At 35.6% G+C, this 19,459-nt stretch overlaps 2 protein-coding genes across 2 annotated transcripts; one reads left to right on the forward strand and one right to left on the reverse strand.

Moving 5' to 3' along the window:
* Nucleotides 1-2,773: 2,773 nt before the first annotated feature.
* LOC147551707 (calcium uniporter protein 3, mitochondrial-like) lies at nt 2,774-4,379 on the forward strand. The gene is made up of 2 exons (XM_086669519.1): nt 2,774-3,448; nt 3,717-4,379. Exons 1-2 carry the CDS (start codon nt 2,849-2,851, stop codon nt 4,215-4,217), a joined length of 1,101 nt encoding a protein of 366 aa, XP_086525645.1. The 5' UTR covers nt 2,774-2,848; the 3' UTR covers nt 4,218-4,379.
* A 4,374-nt stretch (nt 4,380-8,753) lies between these two features.
* LOC147551708 (putative 1-acyl-sn-glycerol-3-phosphate acyltransferase 4) lies at nt 8,754-12,030 on the reverse strand. The gene is made up of 4 exons (XM_086672093.1): nt 11,602-12,030; nt 10,280-10,894; nt 10,013-10,143; nt 8,754-9,527 (listed from the first exon to the last, which is right to left on the reverse strand). The coding sequence occupies exons 2-4, from the start codon at nt 10,849-10,851 to the stop codon at nt 9,082-9,084; spliced, it is 1,149 nt and encodes a 382-aa protein (XP_086528219.1). The 5' UTR covers nt 10,852-10,894; nt 11,602-12,030; the 3' UTR covers nt 8,754-9,081.
* Nucleotides 12,031-19,459: the final 7,429 nt, after the last annotated feature.

Raw genomic sequence — 19,459 nt, forward strand, 5'->3', positions numbered from 1 at the left:
CACCCTCGTTTGGATATAGATCATTTGGATATAGATCCCAATCAACACTGAGATGTGATGCTCTAGCTGTTAACAAATAGAAATATGAAAGACCCAAGAATGAGGAAAAGCTATTTTAACATTATCATTAATTGTTGATTAGTAATCAAATGCATTTAAAATGGGATTAATTAAGACATAAATGTGTAGATAAACCATGTGGTACACGTCTTGGTTGTGATTACTGGTGTCCTAACTCACTAACACATCCAAATCAACAATCAATTGCCCCACATTTTAAAATAAGAGTTGTCTCAACACATTTTGATGGAGACCATCAAGATGGGCCTCACGGCCGAACTAGTTAGAGGGCCTCATGGCCGAGTCCATTAGGGTTAGAGTTTAGGAGTTTCCATGTTTTAGTATTTCCTACTAAGTCTAGGTTTAGAAGTTTCTATATTTGAGTATCTTTGATATTTAGGAATCCTAATTTGAGTCTATCTAGAAGTTTCTAAGTTCCTATAAAAGGAAGTCAGGTCTGTCCTTGTTATTCAGATCAGAGAATATTATCAACCAAGTTTATTATTATTCAAGTTATTAATCAAGTTTATTGTTTATCGCTATTTTATCAGTTTTATTTCGTTAGTTTAGTTTATTAACAATGGTGGATTCCATTACTTTTACGCTTCCGCAACAATCTACATCACATTTTAAAGGAAGAATTTTGTTCTCCGTGTTTACAATTGCAACCCCAAAAAATAGCAACACGCCCTTGCATACACTGATACACCCATTGCGCGTATTGTTAATGATGATGAAATCAAATTTTACGTCCAAGAAGGAGGGAGCAAATAAGTTTTGTGCTGTTTTGGCCATCAAAATACAAGAGAGGTGGTGAGAAGACAAGAAATACGAAAAGAAAAATTAAAAATTGAATTAACCAACGGTCTCCATTAAACTTGAATCAACTCATAGTTCTATTGGTCTAAATTTTAGTAATAATTTCAAATTGACCCCTCATCACTATGGCCACTGGGGGCAGTCATTAGTTTGGCTTCTCCTTTGGTTACCCCCATTAGGTATGTCTAAACATGAGTTCTTATTTAGTCATACTCCTCCTATTGTGTCTGTCCCACAGGTTGATCATTTACTTGGTCAACAAGAGTAGCCCAACTCAATACACATCTTGACTTGGACTTTATGTGTATGTGGCGACATGTCCTCGTTTTTTTTTTTCCTCATACACATCTCCTACCTAGACTATCTGTTGAGTGTTGGCCAACTTTCCTTTTCAACTTGGATTTGTCTGCCATGCTAACTAAAATAACAGTATCTTTTCAACAACAAAAATAAAATAAAATAAAATAACAGTATTTTAATGCTATTTATCACCATTACATTTTTTTATCAACAAATTTTACTTTTGAATAAGATAACGGTTAAAGTTATCCATCCTATATTTATTTCATGTAACAATGGGGAGTTAATTGTTAAACAATGACGTCAAAAGATTAAAACGTATTATCGTATTTTATCAGTCTCAGTTTTATGTGTAGCATGTAAATCATACACGGTGTAATGTCATTATCGTTCACTGATTACCCTAGTAAATAAATACAAACTTCTATTACAGTATTTGTAAGCAACTTTTTTTTTTTTGTTGAAGGGTATTTGTAAGCACCTTGATATTTACAAAATCTAATTGACCTGTAAATTAAAGAAGTGCATTAACTATAAAATTTACTTTATTTTGTGGAGAGGTACACTAAAATCCTAAAGTCAATGCATTTTATCCATTTTTAATCCCAACTATAAATTTATCTTTACTACAATTGCATCTTAATCTGATTTTAACCCAAGCCATAATGTAGTCTATGTTCATCTCTACACTCACTCATGAGTCATGACCCAATCCAAATATATGTTCAACATAATCTTTTTAGGGTTTACTCAAGTTTGGCTCCTAACGATGACTGACCTACAAAATGACGCCATAAAAATGTCCAACTTCCACAATGGCCCTAAACCATTTTCCATTAGTTAAGAGTTAACTTTTTTTTTTCGTTTACTTTATCTTTTAGACTAATCATCTCCTCTCAAAAACCACATTTGACCCGCGATCTACCTAACCAACATTATTTTTTCTGACAAATCATCTTTCTTCACACCGTTCTATAAAATTTAAACAGCCAAATCATGTTCAACGATGAAAACGAAGAGTGTATTTCATCTTTAGTAGTGATGATTTGTTGGTAGAAAATGTTTGGAACGCTGAAAACAAATTACTTGTCCGAAAAATGATCGTCGAAAAGAACAGTAACCGAAAAATATGTCAGGTTGCAAAAGAAAAAGGAAATGAAAATAACTTATTTGGAGAGCAAGGGCAAAAGAGAACATAAGAACAAAAATTAACTCCATGAACGAAAGAACATTTTATGAAGTCATTTTGAAAGTTAGTCGTCTTGAAAATGTTTAATAAGGTCATTTTGATGAGTTAATCATCTTTATTGGGCCTAAACGGAATTAGCTTAACATTTTCGGTCCCAACTATACATTTATCACTTTTTTTTTTTGTTGTTGAAGTCATTAACTATAGTTTTTTTTTTTTGTTGAAGTCACTAACTATAATTAATCTATCCGATTATAAATAAAGGACAAACATAATCCATTCTATGTTTATCATTTATAACGTTTTTTTAGGTGTCCCGATATTTTCGGAAGTTACTATTTTCCGCGTTTTTATTCTCATCCCAATTTGGTATTTAAATATAACTCAAAACACCTCATTAGCTCTATCCATTAGCCCTAAAAATTTGGAGTTTGAAAAGAAGAAGAAGAAGAAGTTTTCTCTTTCTAAAAAATTTCAGCAATGGCACTTCGAAAAGCCCTAACTCATCGTCTTCTCCCAATCGCCAAAATGTCATCCCCAATCGGAAACCTAGAACTGAGAAATTGTCAATTTTCTTCTCCTTATTTAGAAACTTTAGTTCCTCCTGATCCAACCAAGATCACATTCAATCGTGATTTCTTTTCTGTTCCAGATTCTCGAGAGAAAGGATTTCTTAGGAGATTTCTTCACAAACGAAGTTTGTTTGTATCGGAGATATCGCCGGAGGTAAGTTCCATACCGATCGGAGAGAAACTAATTGAAAAACTGAAAGGAATGAATATAAACAGTGATCGTCTTCGATTAGATGAACTGAATCATCCTCTGATGATGAAGAAATCAGAGGAGAATTTGAATGAAATATCAATTGATGATGCGAAGAAACTATTGAAATTATCTCAATTGGAAATGGTGAAAACTAGATTGAGACAAATAGCTAAGAAATCAATTTCTTATACAGAGTTGATTGAGATTTGTGTTGAAATTACTAGTCCTTCTCAAGGATTAGATTTTGCGAAGACATTGGATGAATCTGGATCTGTCATTGTTTTGGGAAACATTGTTTTCCTCCAACCAGAACTGGTAACTATTTCCATTGAACTCTTATCTTCTTCTTGTTCTTCACTTTTATCATTCAGAGTTGCTTTTCATTGCTAGAGCTAGCCCTAGGCAAGTCAGATATGAAATAGGAGTCCAAATAAGAATTGGTTCGAGTCAGATTTCAGAGCCCTTATTTTTGTCTAATGTCTTGTCATGTCAATGGGTTATAATTTTATTTAAGTCAAGCGATTCAGATTCAGATAGGTCAAATTTTGACGATTCATGTTCTAATCACTTGATTTATTTACAGGTAGCAAAAGCAATAGAAAATATTATACCTCTACATATTTCTGAACGAAATGACGCTAGAAAAAAGGAGCTCGAGAAAATGGAGAAAGAGAAAGAAGTAATTGATGAAAGAGCAGAGATGTTAGTGAAAAGAGAGTTATGGGTTGGTCTAGGATTACTAGTACTCCAAACTGCTGGATTTATGAGGCTCACATTTTGGGAACTATCATGGGACATTATGGAACCCATTTGTTTTTTCGTCACGTCAATTTACTGCGTCGCTGGTTATGCATTTTTTATGAAAACATCGACAGATCCGTCTTTTGAAGGATTTTTTCAGTCTCGATTTAGGTCAAAGCAGAAGCAATTGATGAAGCAAACCAAGTTCGACATCAAGAGGTTTGAGGAGCTCAAAAGAGCTTATTACCCAGATGTTGGTACATCACTGACAAAGCCAAGTCTTTCATCATCGTCGATGCTTGATTATCCTGATCGAACGTTAATGTATTCTATTCATAATTAATATACTTGTACATGATAGATATTTTTAATCTCTGAAGAACATTGGAGTTGGAGGGAGAAAGGAGAAACAACAATTTTGCTTTAACATGTTTCAGATGATAAGAGACTAGTGATAATGTAACAAAACTACACTATTCACATAACAAGATTATATTTTGATTAAGCCAATCGATTTTGATTACATTACAAGATAGAGCATGTAACATAATTTATGTCACAATTATGAGGGGAGTACTGACTTTTTATTTTGTCTGACTTTTTATTTTGTTGAAGTAGAGGGCGTACCGACTTGTATTTGTAGTTTTTCTAAAAAAATTATACTTATACACTCTTTTTTGGTCGTCTCACTTTTCTACGACGGTACGTGAAAGTCTGAGACCTTTATAGGTCAAACGGATCAATCTGAATGGCCCTGAGGGGCCCCTGACTCTACCAGTCCGAATCGCAATCCAACAACTCTGCATCTTTTTTGCTCTACGCTATACAATAAGGGGTTAAGTGGGATATAATATCAGATTGGATAGACATGTCCGACAGACGTGTCAATTCGTCATAAATATTTCTTTTAAGTTGAATTGTTAAAGTGTCAAATTTTATGAATTGAACTTTATATTTAACTCATTAAAGATCATTACACCAACATCTAAAAAGTGAATCAAATATGTAAGAAAACATCTTTATTCGTATTTAAAAAAAATGTGATAGCTTAATCGAAGGCAAAAAAATCGACAAAACAAAAAAGAACCAGTGAGGAGGGAACACAAAGGTAATTTGCCGATGGAAAAATAACACTAATAGTTTGTATAATTGTTTTTCGAATTTTATCCATAGATTGGAAAGTTCATCGAAGAAGACGGAATGAATAAAGAAAAATTCTTATGATATGATATGAATGGGTTGGGTTGTTCGAATGATGAACAAGTATCTATTCATTGGCTCATAGAAAAGTCTTAATAAAAAGAGAGTAAACTCAAATTTACAAGAGTTATGGAGTCAAACTAAGGTCCCTAATTTGCAAACCAGACAATCAACCATCTAGACGGAGTTATGTTTGTTATGGAAGAGCAACTCGTTCCTTTATTATTTTTAAATTCTAACCATAGCCAGAGCATAATCTCTTTAAAAACTGAATGTGAGTGGACTATTAGACTCAACATTCATTGCTCCGAATCATGTTTATTGTGTGTTGGTCAATGGTACTCGGATTGGGTTCTTTTAGCTAGCAGCTACCAGGTAGGAGTGTTAAATTTGTCTTACCACCAGGTGAAGGGCGTACCCTTGTGTATAAATAGAAGGGAAAGGGAAGCTTCCCACCTACCTATGGCGAAGTCATTTGGGCATTTGGCCCGTAAGCATCTCGTATTGGAAAACGATATCACCAGATGAGTTGTTAGAGTTTGTCTCCCGTAATTTAGGCGTGCTACAAAGTTTTTGACCTTTTTTTTTTTTTTATTTTAATTAGAGTTGATTGACTTTCTATCTTGGCCGGCTTTCTTATCTTCTTGGGAATGAGATAATTAGTTATTCGAGCCAACACTTTACTCGGATGCTTCTAAGTAAAACTTGAAATAAAACTTCAGTAATTATTTACATTAAAATATTTGTAAAGACTAAAATTAAGGCTTCAAGTTCAATTTCTAGAGGTGAAATCCGTAATTTATTGAATTTAAGTTATTAAAGGTATAAATAATATAGTCAGATAGACTTTAGACTGTTTATTTCGATAGGTTTTAGACAAGTAGTTTAGTTGGACTTTAGGTCCGTCTGTTTCAAGGTTTAACTCAGTTATGTATTGTGCTTGATGTATCAAATATTATTGTAATGACTTTCATAGTCACAAAAAAAAAAAACTTTCTTATGTTAATAATTTTATGAATTTTTGGGCTTATAATCCAAAAAACGGACCCTAATAGGACTTTTAGTCCTCTCTAATCCTATAAAGGGTTTCAAAACCAAAAAAATAATACAAATGGATATCTAGTCCATTTGGTGTCATCTAGAGAGAAAACACAAATCCCTAGAATACCAAATAATTTATAATACCTAAACTAACCTTCCATATATATAAGATCTAATTTAAGCTCAAATCAACCAATATTCGTTTCCCTATTTTATCTCCATGTTTCTCTCTCCAATTACCGACTCTAAAGGAAGAAAGAAATCTTTATCTTCCTTAAATTTGTAACTGAAACCTTCTCGTCCTATCTTTTTCTCTCTCTACATCTTCATCTTCTGAAACTACCCTCCATTAAAACAAAAAACTTTGTAATCGAAACCTGTTTCATTATCATTAGAGCTATTCAAAATCATCATCTTAATTGTTAATCAGGTAAACAATTTTCTTATTTGATGATTCTGTTTCAGATCAAGAAAGTTATTATTGTCTTTCTCTCTCTAAAGTTTGTATTAATGATCACGATCTTCATGAGATTAATACTTCATTTTCTAAATCTTACAAATCGAGTTTACTTATTGTTTGCAATCAATCGTCATATCAGTTATCAATAGATTTGGAGCTTATGCAAAGTATGATATTCAAATTTTCTTCAGATCTGATTTTTTTCCGTACAGATTGATGAAACGTGATTCTTTCGCACGGTTACTCATAACAGAATTAACATTATATATACTTTAGAATAAATTACCATAATGTAACGTAAATTATATAAACTTTTCCGTGCTATGTTTATCAAATTGAGAACATGATATATGTTCTGGTTCTGCAAATTTTTCACGAATAACATTAACATTATATTATTTTGTGTAAATCATACGTAATTTATGGAACATTATGTATGATTTAATATCAAAACAGTTCTCGTTTCATTATTAGAACATCTTTGATTTACATATGTAAATCCTGTGTACTTTTCTGTAAAGTACATGTAATTTATTCAAATGTTCATATAATTTACTGCAAATAATATACTTGTATATATAATTTAATTGAATTAATCTATCTCACTTTGTTATCACAGATGGAGTTCCAGGCAGAATCATCAAATCAAAATAAGGAAATCAAACTGAAATTAGATGGTTGGGATAAGATATTTACAGAACTAGGACAGTTATTTCCTGGTGGTACAAAAGCTTTTCGATATGCTCTTAGGCAATATAGCATCAACACCGGGCATGATTTCAAATTCATAAAGAATGATTCTAAGCGTGTTACTGTTGTGTGTCCTGTTGAAGATTGCAAATGGATAGTGCATGGATGGGCACCATTGAAATGCGATTCTATGTTCATATTTAAAGACATGGAAAGGAAACATGATTTCATTATTTGTGATAAATGTCTCATTATTTTTCATAAAGTTTGCATAATTTATTGAAAATTATACTCCATAATATCGTATTTACAGTTTAGGTATATAACGTTTAAAATTATACTTTATCATTAGTATATCAGAATTTGTTGTACATCATTAAATCCCATTGTAAAACATACTTATTGTATATCAGTATACAATATAAATTCCTTCATATAAATGACCACTATCAGAAATTACCAGGTTTGATCAATTAAAAACTTTTAAATTTTTGCTGTTATCATTGGTTATTTATCAAAAATTACCGAATCCTGTGGTAAATCACGGATACGTGTGAATAAATTATACATACTTTACAGTAGTTTAAGTTATACCAGACAGAAATTGACATAATTTATCAAACAGATCTCTAAATATTGATTTATGACGAAGCTTTGAACATCAGAAACTATGTCACAACAGAAAAAACCATAAAAATCAACCCAAAATCTCACCATAACGTTGAAACAAACTTCTTTATGATGAAAAATAACCGTACAAAAAAAAAACTTGTGAATAAATTATACATACTTTACAGTAGTTTTGGTTAGGAGTTTTGTTTCTGATTGATTCGGATAATAGGAAAGAGAAAATTGATTTGGTTTCTAAATCTGTAAAGAAGAGAGAGAAAATTGATTTGGAAATATCTGTGGTGATGACGTTTCGTTTTGGTTAGGATTTTTGTTTCTGATTGATTCGGATAATAGGAAAGAGAAAATTTGCTTTCCAAATCTGTTTAGAGGAGAGAGAAATTATGATTTGTTTCTATCCATTTTTTTTCTAATAAATCTCCATATTTTTTGCTAATAAATCTCCACAATTTTTGCTAATAAATCTCCACGTCAAATTTGAACGTGGGACATTGACGGTAATGTGTTTAGAAAGTGAGGGTTTTTATGTCGATAATGTAAAAGGACTAAATATCCATATTTTGAGAAGATTGGATCATAAACCTTTTTTGAACATTATTTTGGTCTATATACCCACCGACCCTAATTTTATCATCATTTTTCTAATTTTCAAATATATATGATTTAGACGGAAGGATTTCGATCCGGAGATTATTTTCAGCATTTTCTATTTGAAAATATGGATTGTAAATATTACAAACTTAAAATTAGTTTTAGCAAATCTTGCAAACTCAAACTTGATAAATATAGATAGACAGAGAGGGATTAAGAAGTTTAAAATAACAAATGATAGCGATTTGAGATTGAACAATCGTAACAGAGACACAAACGATAAAAATCGATCAAACACAAATTGTAATAATTCGAACATAACAAAATCATATTTGAAAAAGAATAACATAGTTGTGCACATAAACCACAGAATTCTGTGGCATGTGGGGAATCGCAGGGAACTTGGTAGCATTTCAGCAGTAAATCTTTTGAACTATCTGAACTTTTACACATCAAAAGCTATACAATTTAATTCTAAAATTTGCTCCAAAAAGCTAATCCAATGACAATAAGAATCACAAAGATTCCACAAAAATACACCACCAGATATCTTATCTGCTGTGATTGATAGGAAAAAATGGGTCCGACCAACGTACTACTCGTCTGATTGTTTTCTTCCAAATCTGTTCTTTACAAACCCTAAAATGGGCAATGGTCGGAAATTGAAATACGTAGCAGATGCAAGGTATGCACAACTTGAAACGACATATACCTTAAACCAGTTAGACGAGAAGAACGTTAAGAATATAAATATACTCGTCATAGCAATTATCGCTCCAAAATTTAGCAAACAACTCAATGTCGAAAGATCGCCTTCTGTTCCTTCATTAGGAAAATTACCTTGAGCTACAAAATCAGTTAGTAGATTATCTTTTACTCGAAACACCTCTGTTAACCAACTAGCAACTTCATCTTCAGAGGTTGGGATATCATTGAGGAGTATGCGTCGAACATGAACGTGGACTTCAGAAGGATCCACACCAAAGACATTGTCCATAAAGAACGGGCATCTATACTTATATGCAATAGTTATGTCATAAACTGCAAAAAAGTGGAAAAGATCAAAAACTTTTATCGAGTTATGAGCCGATGAAACAAAATTATTAAGATTATGGATATCCAACTCAATAGCATTTGGCAACGAGGGAAAGATGCGCTAGATATTATTTGCTTGGTCTAGTGACTTCCCTTTGTCCATGTAGGGCGGTGTCACACGCCTCCCTATTATGTGTGAGGTTCTTTGAGCCTAACACGTTTATTATTTGGGAACAGTGGGTCATTTGTGACTTTTAGGCATATCACTTTGTTTGAGCCAAACACATGTGCTTCAGTTGGGTGATATGGCATTGAGCCGATCATGTGTATGATAGCTCTAACACCAAACAAGGTCGTGGAATTCACAACTCAAAACCAATTGACAATGGAGAAAATCCCTAGCTATTATATTGATGACGATGAGACTTTCCTTCCTCCTTGTGGATTTATTGTCACAAACATAAGGATCAAGTTTAAAGAAGTAGGATAACCTGCATCTAGGGAATTCCTTAGAGTTTCCAAGCAAGCATAGAAACCCTTCGCTTTTGGGAGAAGCACATTCTTCAGGATAGGCAACCCATTCTCAGCCGCATATTTTTGACTCCTAATGCACTTCTGCTCCCTTTGGATAAAAAGTAAAGCGAGAAGGTGTTAGTTAAGAAGAAATGCGATAGAACAGACATCAGAATATATAAATATCAAACTTATCTGCAACAAAAGACGCTGAGTAAAGGAGAAACACAACGAAGAGGAATTACGTATAATCAGTGCCTTCAGGAAAAAGAGCAAGCCAGAGAGGATCTTGGGGATCAGTAAGAGTAGAAAGCATTCCACGCATTGATGGTTCATCAACTTCCCATTTCCTCTCGACTGAAATAAACTCCAAAATGTGAAATGCCCATCCGAATACAGGTAGCTTCATTAGACTGCTCTTAAGGACGTATCTTATATATCCTAAGCGTCCTTTCCTCAATGCGAGGTCCCAAAGATACATCCAATCAACCTCAGTTCTATGGTTTGCTATAACCAAAACCCGTTCTCTTGGAGGAACAACATCTCCGGAAAAAATTACTTTAGTCTTGTTTATTTTCTCGAAAAGAAAGGGCCACAAAGCTAACCACATACCAAAAATCATGGACGAATATTTCCTACAATAGTGTCTGCTGAAAAATAGTAGTGTCAAAGCAGCCAAAGGAGCACAGTAAACTAATATCATAAATGCTGTTGAAAGTATCACAATCAAACACAATATACCCCTTAAAACCCTAAGCGGAGTTAAAGGTCGGTGCTTCTTCCCATCATTTGAGTTAAGAGATCCGAGAACTTCCATCTAATACGTAGAAATTGTCAAAATCCGCTCCCCTTGAGAGCAACTGCACACATGTCAGACAGTTAGCGTAACTGGTCGAATTAGGGGTCTGCTTCCAGCTATCAATACGTTAAGAATACATTTTCTAGGGCCTACTTCTCCCTAATGTTATATTACCGATTACTCAATTCTAGTATTCGTATTTCTTATGGTGCATAATAGTAAGCTTGATCTTCGACTGAGCACAGAGGATTAGACAATTCTGCACTTGGAGACAACAATACTAATGGTGAATTGGCAAAAATACTCAATTCTAGGTTTTGTTTAAAAACAGAAATCCTTTAACATATCATTCCACATGAGAATAGTGAAGAGTCTATCCTAATTCCTAAGGTAGAATATGAATTTATCTACTCCAAGGAGTTGGGTAGTTGATATTCAACTCCTAATCTCATTACTCCCCATGTCCCTGAATTACAGAACAGTGAAGGTATGTGGAAGTCAAATCACCACCCAATTCCAGGAGTACAAGATCTGGACCCCATGAAACATAAAGAAACCACCAACCCACAAAAAAAAAAAACAGACTTTGTTGAATGAATTGTTCAGAAAGGGAATCAAAATGTTTGCAGTTTGCTATAACAAATAAAATTAACCCTGAAAAAAACAATCAAGAAATCAATTGGGAGTCTATAACTTAAGTATTTAGATGTTCAAAATACAAGACCCATCACAAATTATAACCAAAATCAAAGAGAAGAAATTACTCACCAGTTATGTTAATATCTTAGAATGAGCCTCCTTTCATTGTGAAATGGAATTGAAACCCTAATTGTAGTATCTGACTCCTACCCAGATTCAGAAATGAATTGAATTTTGGATTCTTCAATTGTACTTTCTATTTTAGTGGAGATTAAGCCAGCGAAGATTTTCGAAATAGATCTAAAACTACTGATTCTCCTGGTGGTTGTGAGTCTTCAGTGGCCCACTTGATTTAGAATTTGGATTAGTAGTAGTAAAAGATTTAAGATTTGGATTCATTAATTTCAGTTTAAATAGTGAGTGGGTTGTGGGTGGGGATTTTATTCAAGTTTGCTTCATATTCACGTAAAAAGGTGGAACCTTGATTTTGAATCTAATCCTGAAGGTGGGGTACCTAGGTTTCTACGACCACCAGCCCTGGTTGTTGTATCTAGACCTAAGTCAACCTAGATAATCTCCCCCACATAAAAGGAAACCACAACTTGAGCCACCAAAAGGCACACATAATCATAAAAAATTGTTTTTAATTTTAACAAGAAATAAGGTTTAAAACACTTAAATGACAATCCCAATTTCATTTGAATAGTATCCTTTAAGGGTTGAATCTTGTTTTAGTCCTCTAGATATAACATACTTATATCCAACAAATGTAAGTTTAGCCCCTATTCTTATCCAACATTCATATTGGTCCCCTTGTCCAAAGTTCGGTCGTATTATGTTAAGTAGGTTTTTCCATTTCTAGTTTTACCTTTTCCATTTATTCTTTCTTTTTATCCCTTTTTTGTTTCTCTTTATTCAATATCCATCTTTCCCAACTAATCTTTTGTTACATTATAATGTCTCTTAATGTTCTACGTGGAATCTCAAACGTCTATACATCTAACATTAGGTTGTCCGGATCTCATGCAAAAGCTAATAGTGAACTGGATAGAGATGTACCTTATCGACACCCAAGCAATCGACTGCTTTATGTCACTGTGACAGATCCTGACATTACGTTATTTGTAAACTACCTTAGTCAGTTTGTGCAACATCCTCATTCCACACACATGGATGCAACGACTTGAAATCTTCGATACTTGAAATGCACAGTGGATTATGGATTTCGCTTTTCTTCCTCCAGCACTCTGACTATTTCTTGGCTTCATGAATTCTGATTGGGTCAGTTGTCATATCACTCGTCGTCTTACCATCGGCTAGTTCACTATGCTTGGTGTGAGTCGTGTTTACTTGGGAATCCAAGCAACAATCAACTGTTTCTCGTGAAGGAGATGTCCTCCGATCAAGATTGCAATGCGAGCAATTTGTCGGATAGGGCAATCGGTGAAGAAGATCATCAAGTCGATTGATTTAGAGGGTCGTAGTGTTTAGCTAAAAACCAACTATGATCGTCGAATTACGAAGTAATTCGCGGTTAACTTCGATCGGATCCTACAACGGGTTACACATAAGAATGAATATTTAATTGGATGATATGACTAGTGGGAGTGAGATATATTATCATGGGAGAGTCCCATAAATATATCTCATAGGCCTAAAACAAGTTTAGGCAAAGATAGCAAAAAGGTCCGAAAAAGGAATTTGGGCCTAAACCGATTGGAGCACATTTAGGGCTCGGATTGGGCTGAGTTTTGGAGGGTCGGTTCGTCTAATAAGGAACATCAAATCTGTCAATTTTGGCTGGGTTTGGACGTCACCTCCTCAAGGAATTGAGAAAATATCAACTAGTTGTTATTTTCGACAGTTTCTTTAATCTTATTCTAAAGGGTCTTTTAGGAAATCAAATTAGAGGTGGTCTCTTATTAGGGTTCTATATAAAGACTCTTAGGACAGAGAATAAGGTGTGAAATTTCTCTTATAGATTTCTTACTCTACCACATCAAGTAGAGAAGAAAAAGTGAGTTAATTCCCAAAAGCTATCAACTAGTACTCATTCAAGAAGTGTTCTTCTTATTGAACTACCATTGGAGTTCTAGCTAGTTTTCAAGGTGGGAGATTAAGTAGTCCATTCGGTGTCCCAAGTAAAGGAGCAACAATTGGAGCTCTTGATCTTCTCAACGCGATTGGAAAGGTTCGAGAGAAAACTAGCGATTAAGGTAATCTTCTAGTTTTACTTAGTTAATCATTAGTTTATGCATGATGATCCAAGGACCATACTAATGTTAGACATGACATGTCTGAAATTCTGCTAAACGACATTAATAGACACCACAATATCCAATATCTCGATCTTCTTTCGAAGCATAATATCATGTTTTTTAGTTCCCTTACTATCGAACTCCGGTGGTTGAAATACTTATTTCAAGACTTACATGTCTCAATTCTAAAAACATTTCAGGTTTATTATGACACTATGCCAGCAATGCATATAGCCGCCTATATTGTTTTACACGAACACACTAAACATATCGAAATTGATCGTCATTTTGTTCATGAGAAGATTACATCTGGTCATGAGAAGATTACATCTGGTCCTATCAACACGATTCATATTTGCTCAGCTGGTCAGATAGCCGATATTTTCACAAAATCACTTGGTTTTGGCTCATTTCGTAGGTTGTTCTCCAAGTTGGGCATGACTCAGATCCGTTTCCATGTCTAACTTGCAGGGGGTATTGAAGTATTATGACAAGTGAAGATCAGAAGATATGTCCGTAGATATCTAACCCATTTAATTTAGAAACAAGTTATATCCCTAATATGTAAAATCTCTGTGTATATTGAATTTCCTTATACTTCGGAGGTCAAAGGTTCGAGGGACGCTGACCATTTTAAAAAAAATTATTTAAAATAAATAAAGGTCATGGCTAAATTTTTTTCTTTTTAAACATTATGAAATCGATTGTAATGAAAAAAGAACAAGAGAAGAGAGAAAAAACTAGAGAGGGAGAAAGAGTTACATTTGAGCGAGAGAAAGTATTGCTATGGTGGTGGCTAACCATAGGTTTTTTATTTTTTTAGTTGTGATATTGTGTGGAGGACGATTTTGATAATAGTCATTCTAATATTTTATTAAGGATAATTTGGTCTATAAATATTAAAACAAAGCATTCCCGGGAATGGGAATCACAAACCCACCCCCCTTCCTGGTTTGCTATTACCCCATTTTGAGGGAATTCTATTCCCCCGGGAATAAGATTCTCACTGCATTCCCGCGAGCCAAACAATATCAGGATTGTGATTCCCAGGAATCACATTCCATTCCCACGCGATTCCCGCGCGCCAAACATGGCCCTACTGTATTCTCTATAAATATTTAATCAATGAAACAACGAAGCCTTCCTTTTGATTGTTACAATTTTGTCTCCTCTTCTATTATGACCGTCCCTTTTTTTTGGATTTTATGTCCCTCTCATTATTTGGAAAAATTTGTTTATAAGTATTAAAAGCTAGCTCAACCTTAAAAGGATAACACAAATATGAAATTCTATTTTGTTTTTATGTTCTATTTTCAATCTTTTTTACCAGTAACAACAACCACTAATAAACATTCTTAAATTCTACCGTTTCTTTTCTATTTATTATCTATACAATAAAACAGAAAGAAAAAAAAACTGTTTGGATCAAATGTTGCATCTCTTTTTTATGTTCTATATATTCCCTATTCTTTACTTTATTACTCTTTGAACCTTTTTATTCCATACTCATTTCTTTGATTATATGCGTTGGACTTTCGAACTCTAATCAATAATTTAGTTCACGTAAAACAGATAAGAGGTCTGAACATGTACACCATTCATCCATTTATGGTAGTCTTAATGGCACAATACTATATAACAAATAGTGTCCAATTGTTTTTATTGTAGGTTTGTTTAAAAAAATCATTTCTTTCTCTTCTAAGCATAAAGGGATACAAATTCGGTTGGTTACAAAGGCAGATAGTATATATGGAGTCAACTCTGTGAAGAGGTACTAACCTCTTGATTGATCGACTCGGATGAAGCCGAGGGTGATGTAGCAATATCTCGGTTGAAGCCGAGAAGTGGGAAGGAGATGCTCTCGGTGTGAACCGAGAGGAGGAGAAGTAACTCTCGGCTGAACCCGAGAGCTATGATAATGGCTCTCGGGTGAAACCGAGAGCGAGAGAAAGAGTAAACTCGGTTGAATCCGAGAGGACTGTGTAGCAGCTTCGGGTGAGACCGAGAGATGGAGTGAGAGAGCTTCGATGATGTCGAGAAGAAGAAGATGTTGATCGTGAGAGAGATTAGGTAAAACCTTTGTTTATTCACAATAACATGATTATTACATTATGGTTTGATCTCTTTATATAGGTTTACATTGAAGAAGTTTTAGAAATAGAAAATAGAAATAGAAAAACTAATTACTACAACATTCCTAATTAAACTAGGACTAGGATTCCTAATTATAGTAGGAAACCTTTTCCTAATCAATGGACTAATCCACTCGGTTTAGCCGAGTGGAGTAGACTCTCTAACACTCCCCCTCAAGTTAGAGCGGGAATGGAAGTAACGCCTAACTTGCCAATAATGTTCTTGAACGGTTCTGCCCCAAGTGGCTTTGTGAAGATATCCGCTAACTGATTTTCTGTACTGGTGAAGCGTGTGGCAATGACGTTGTCTTTAATCTTTTCACGAACGATGTGGCAATCTATCTCAATGTGTTTTGTACGTTCGTGGAAGACGGGGTTATCAGCAATGTGGAGAGCGGCCCGATTGTCACAGTAAACTGTCATCGGGTCAGAGTGATTGATTCCAAAATCAAGTAGTAAATACTTGAGCCATTGTAATTCGCATGTGAGGATGGCTAAAGCTCGATATTCTGCTTCTGCCGAAGATTTTGCAACTGTGGGTTGCTTCTTTGATTTCCAGGAGAGGGGGCTGGATCCCAACATTGTGAAATACCCAGTAGTAGATCTACGGGTTGAAGGACAGCCAGCCCAATCCGAATCACAGTATCCTGTAATATGGAGAGAGCTGTCTGCGGATAAGAAGACTCCTTTATCAAGAGTACCCTTCAAGTATCGTAGAACGCGATGAGCTGCGTCTAAGTGTACTTGGCTAGGTGTTTGCATGAATTGACTGAGGTTGTTTACGGCAAAGGTAATATCCGGCCGTGTAACCGTTAAGTAAAGTAATCTGCCTATGAGACGGCGGTAAACTGACGGATCTGGTAAAGGTGTACCGTCAGTGGGACTGAGGCGGAGTTTTTGTTCCATTGGAAACTCAGAAGGACGTGCAGCGGTGAGTCCAGAATCTTTCAAAATATCAAGCGCATATTTTCTTTGACATAGAAAAATGCCTTGTGATGAGCGAGATACTTCGATACCAAGGAAGTACTGTAGACGGCCCATATCTTTTAGTGAAAAAGCTTTATTTAAGAATATTTTTAACTGGGAAATAGCATGATCATTATTTCCTGTAATAATTATGTCGTCAACATAGACAAGGACATAAATTTGAGTGGAGTGAGATCGAAAAGTGAAAAGAGAATAGTCACTTTTAGACTGAGAAAAGCCTCGTTCGATGAGAACGGAGGAAAACTTGGAAAACCATTGCCGGGATGCTTGTTTGAGACCATAAAGGGATTTATGGAGACGACATACCTTAGACTCCCCCTGAGATGAAAAACCGGGGGGTAATTTCATGTAAACCTCTTCATCGAGGTCGCCTTGAAGAAAGGCGTTATTGACATCCAATTGATGGAGATTCCAACCTTTAATGGCGGCAATTGAAAGAAGGACACGAACGGTTACTAATTTAGCAACCGGAGCAAAAGTGTCATGATAATCCAACCCCTCGATTTGGGTGTATCCTTTGGCTACTAAGCGGGCTTTATATCGTTCTATAGAACCATCGGATTTGAACTTAATTTTATACACCCATTTACAACCGATGGGCTTTTTACCGGGTGGTAAAACAGTGATTGTCCAGGTTTTATTTTCTTCCAAGGCTGAGATTTCCTTGGCCATTGCCTCTTTCCAATGAGGGGACTTCATTGCTTGAGTGAAAGAGGTTGGTTCGGTAGTTGATAAAACCGAAGAGAGAAATTGTTGATGAGAATTTGAAAACGAATTGATGGAAAAGTAGTTTTCAAGAGGATATTTAATATTGCTTGTATTGGAACACACGTAATCATCAAGGTGACTAGGTGGTCGGCGGGACCGGACTGGTCGGCCGGAATCGGCAACAGCGGTGTCGGAAGAAGGATACGGCAATGAGGATTCATTGCTCGTCGGTGGAGTATACTGTTCTGGAGGCACTCCAGAGACTGGATCCCCATCACGGTCTGCTGAAGGCACTCCTGATGGGGAAGATGGTCCTGTGTGAACAGGGCCTGTAGGCGGGTCATCGGGGGTGTCTGAAGGCACCCCCTGTCCCGAATTCAGACTCGCCGGAACAGCAACAGCAGGTTCATCGTTGAATCTGCTGCTGTCCGGCGGTGATATTGATCGAGGTTTATCGGTTGCCGGAAACTCGAATGTGTCGTCGTCGTCGATGGAGATGAAAGGTGTCGGGCGCGAGCTAGACGGTTTATCCGTCGGTTCGGTTGACATCGGAAAACGATTTTCAAAAAAAGTCACATCACGAGAAGTATATATACGTCGTGTGGAGATATCATAAATTCGATAACCCTTTTGTCCATTAGGATAACCAAGGAAGATGCCGGCGGAGGAACGAGCGTCCATCTTGGTGTTGACCAAAGGGATTCGGGCGTAACAAAGACAACCGAATACACGTAAGTGTGTAAGATTTGGAGGAGAACCCATGAGGACTTCATGAGGTGATTTTCCATCAAGGATAGGTGTAGGTAACTTGTTAATGAGATAGACGGCGGTTAGGACGCACTCTCCCCAAAAGTAAAGCGGGAGATGAGCTTGAAGGCGTAAAGAACGTGCCACTTCAAGAATGTGACGGTGTTTGCGCTCAACAACTCCGTTTTGTTGAGGTGTATAGGTACAACTACGTTGGTGGGAAATTCCTTTTTCAAGAAACCAATGTTGTAAAGAATTGTTCATAAATTCGGAACCGTTATCCGAACGAATTGTCTTAATATTGCAATTGAATTGCGTGTTAACGTAATTAGAAAAATTTATAATTAACGTATTTGAGTCCGATTTGGAACTCATGAGAAATATCCAAGTGCAACGAGAAAAATCGTCAACAAGGGTCAAAAAATAACGACACCCGGAGGTGGAGGGAACCGGAAAAGGACCCCATATATCGGCATGAACTAACTCAAATATATGAGTAGAAGAAGAAGTACTAAGTGGAAAGGGTAGCCTAGTTTGTTTAGAAAGTGGACAAACATCGCACGGTACTTTATTCGATAAAAACTTAAAATTTAAACATGGAAGTTTAGAATTAAAAAATTGAAAACGACTAAAGGATGGGTGTCCCAAACGGGAGTGCCATAAAAGAAAAGACTCTTGACTAGAACTATCTAAACTTGAAACCGAAAGGATGGGACGCTCCGTGCGAAGGAAGTAAAGATCATCATGAAGACTACCATGCCCAATCTCCGTCCTCGTTGATCGGTCCTGAAAAACACACAAATTGTGGTCAAATAGGACGGTACAACGAAGTGATTTAGATATTTGAGAAATAGATAAGAGATTAAATTGAAAAGATGGAATATGAAGCACATCTTGTAAATAAAATTTATTTGAGAAATAAATTGTACCAATATGATCAACCTTGATTCGGGAACCATCCGGTAATCGAACATAGAAATCCGGAGGTGCAAGAGAATAAGAAGAAAATCGAGAAAGATTTGAACAAATATGTTTAGCGGCTCCCGAATCAATGACCCAAGGAGGATGATAAGAGGAAGAATACGTACCCGTTAAGTTGACAAGAGGATCCTTGTTGGTGCCCTTAGAATTGGTAGATGTGGGCTGTTGAGATCG

This window comes from Eschscholzia californica, unplaced genomic scaffold, assembly GCF_041429995.1.
Source record: "Eschscholzia californica isolate CP2 unplaced genomic scaffold, dmEscCali1.0.p SCAF_3, whole genome shotgun sequence".
In the NCBI taxonomy this organism is placed as follows: Eukaryota; Viridiplantae; Streptophyta; class Magnoliopsida; order Ranunculales; family Papaveraceae; genus Eschscholzia; species Eschscholzia californica.

Bases quoted from the DNA above. Each gene is read 5' to 3' on its own strand.
- LOC147551707 (XM_086669519.1), top strand. From the start codon at position 2,849: ATGGCACTTCGAAAAGCCCTAACTCATCGTCTTCTCCCAATCGCCAAA. The intron at 3,449-3,716 runs GTAACTATTTCC...ATTTATTTACAG, and splicing joins TTTTCCTCCAACCAGAACTG to GTAGCAAAAGCAATAGAAAA.
- LOC147551708 (XM_086672093.1), bottom strand. From the start codon at position 10,851: ATGGAAGTTCTCGGATCTCTTAACTCAAATGATGGGAAGAAGCACCGA. The intron at 10,144-10,279 runs GTAATTCCTCTT...TTTTATCCAAAG, and splicing joins CCTGAAGGCACTGATTATAC to GGAGCAGAAGTGCATTAGGA. The intron at 9,528-10,012 runs GTTATCCTACTT...ACTTTTTTGCAG, and splicing joins AAGGAATTCCCTAGATGCAG to TTTATGACATAACTATTGCA.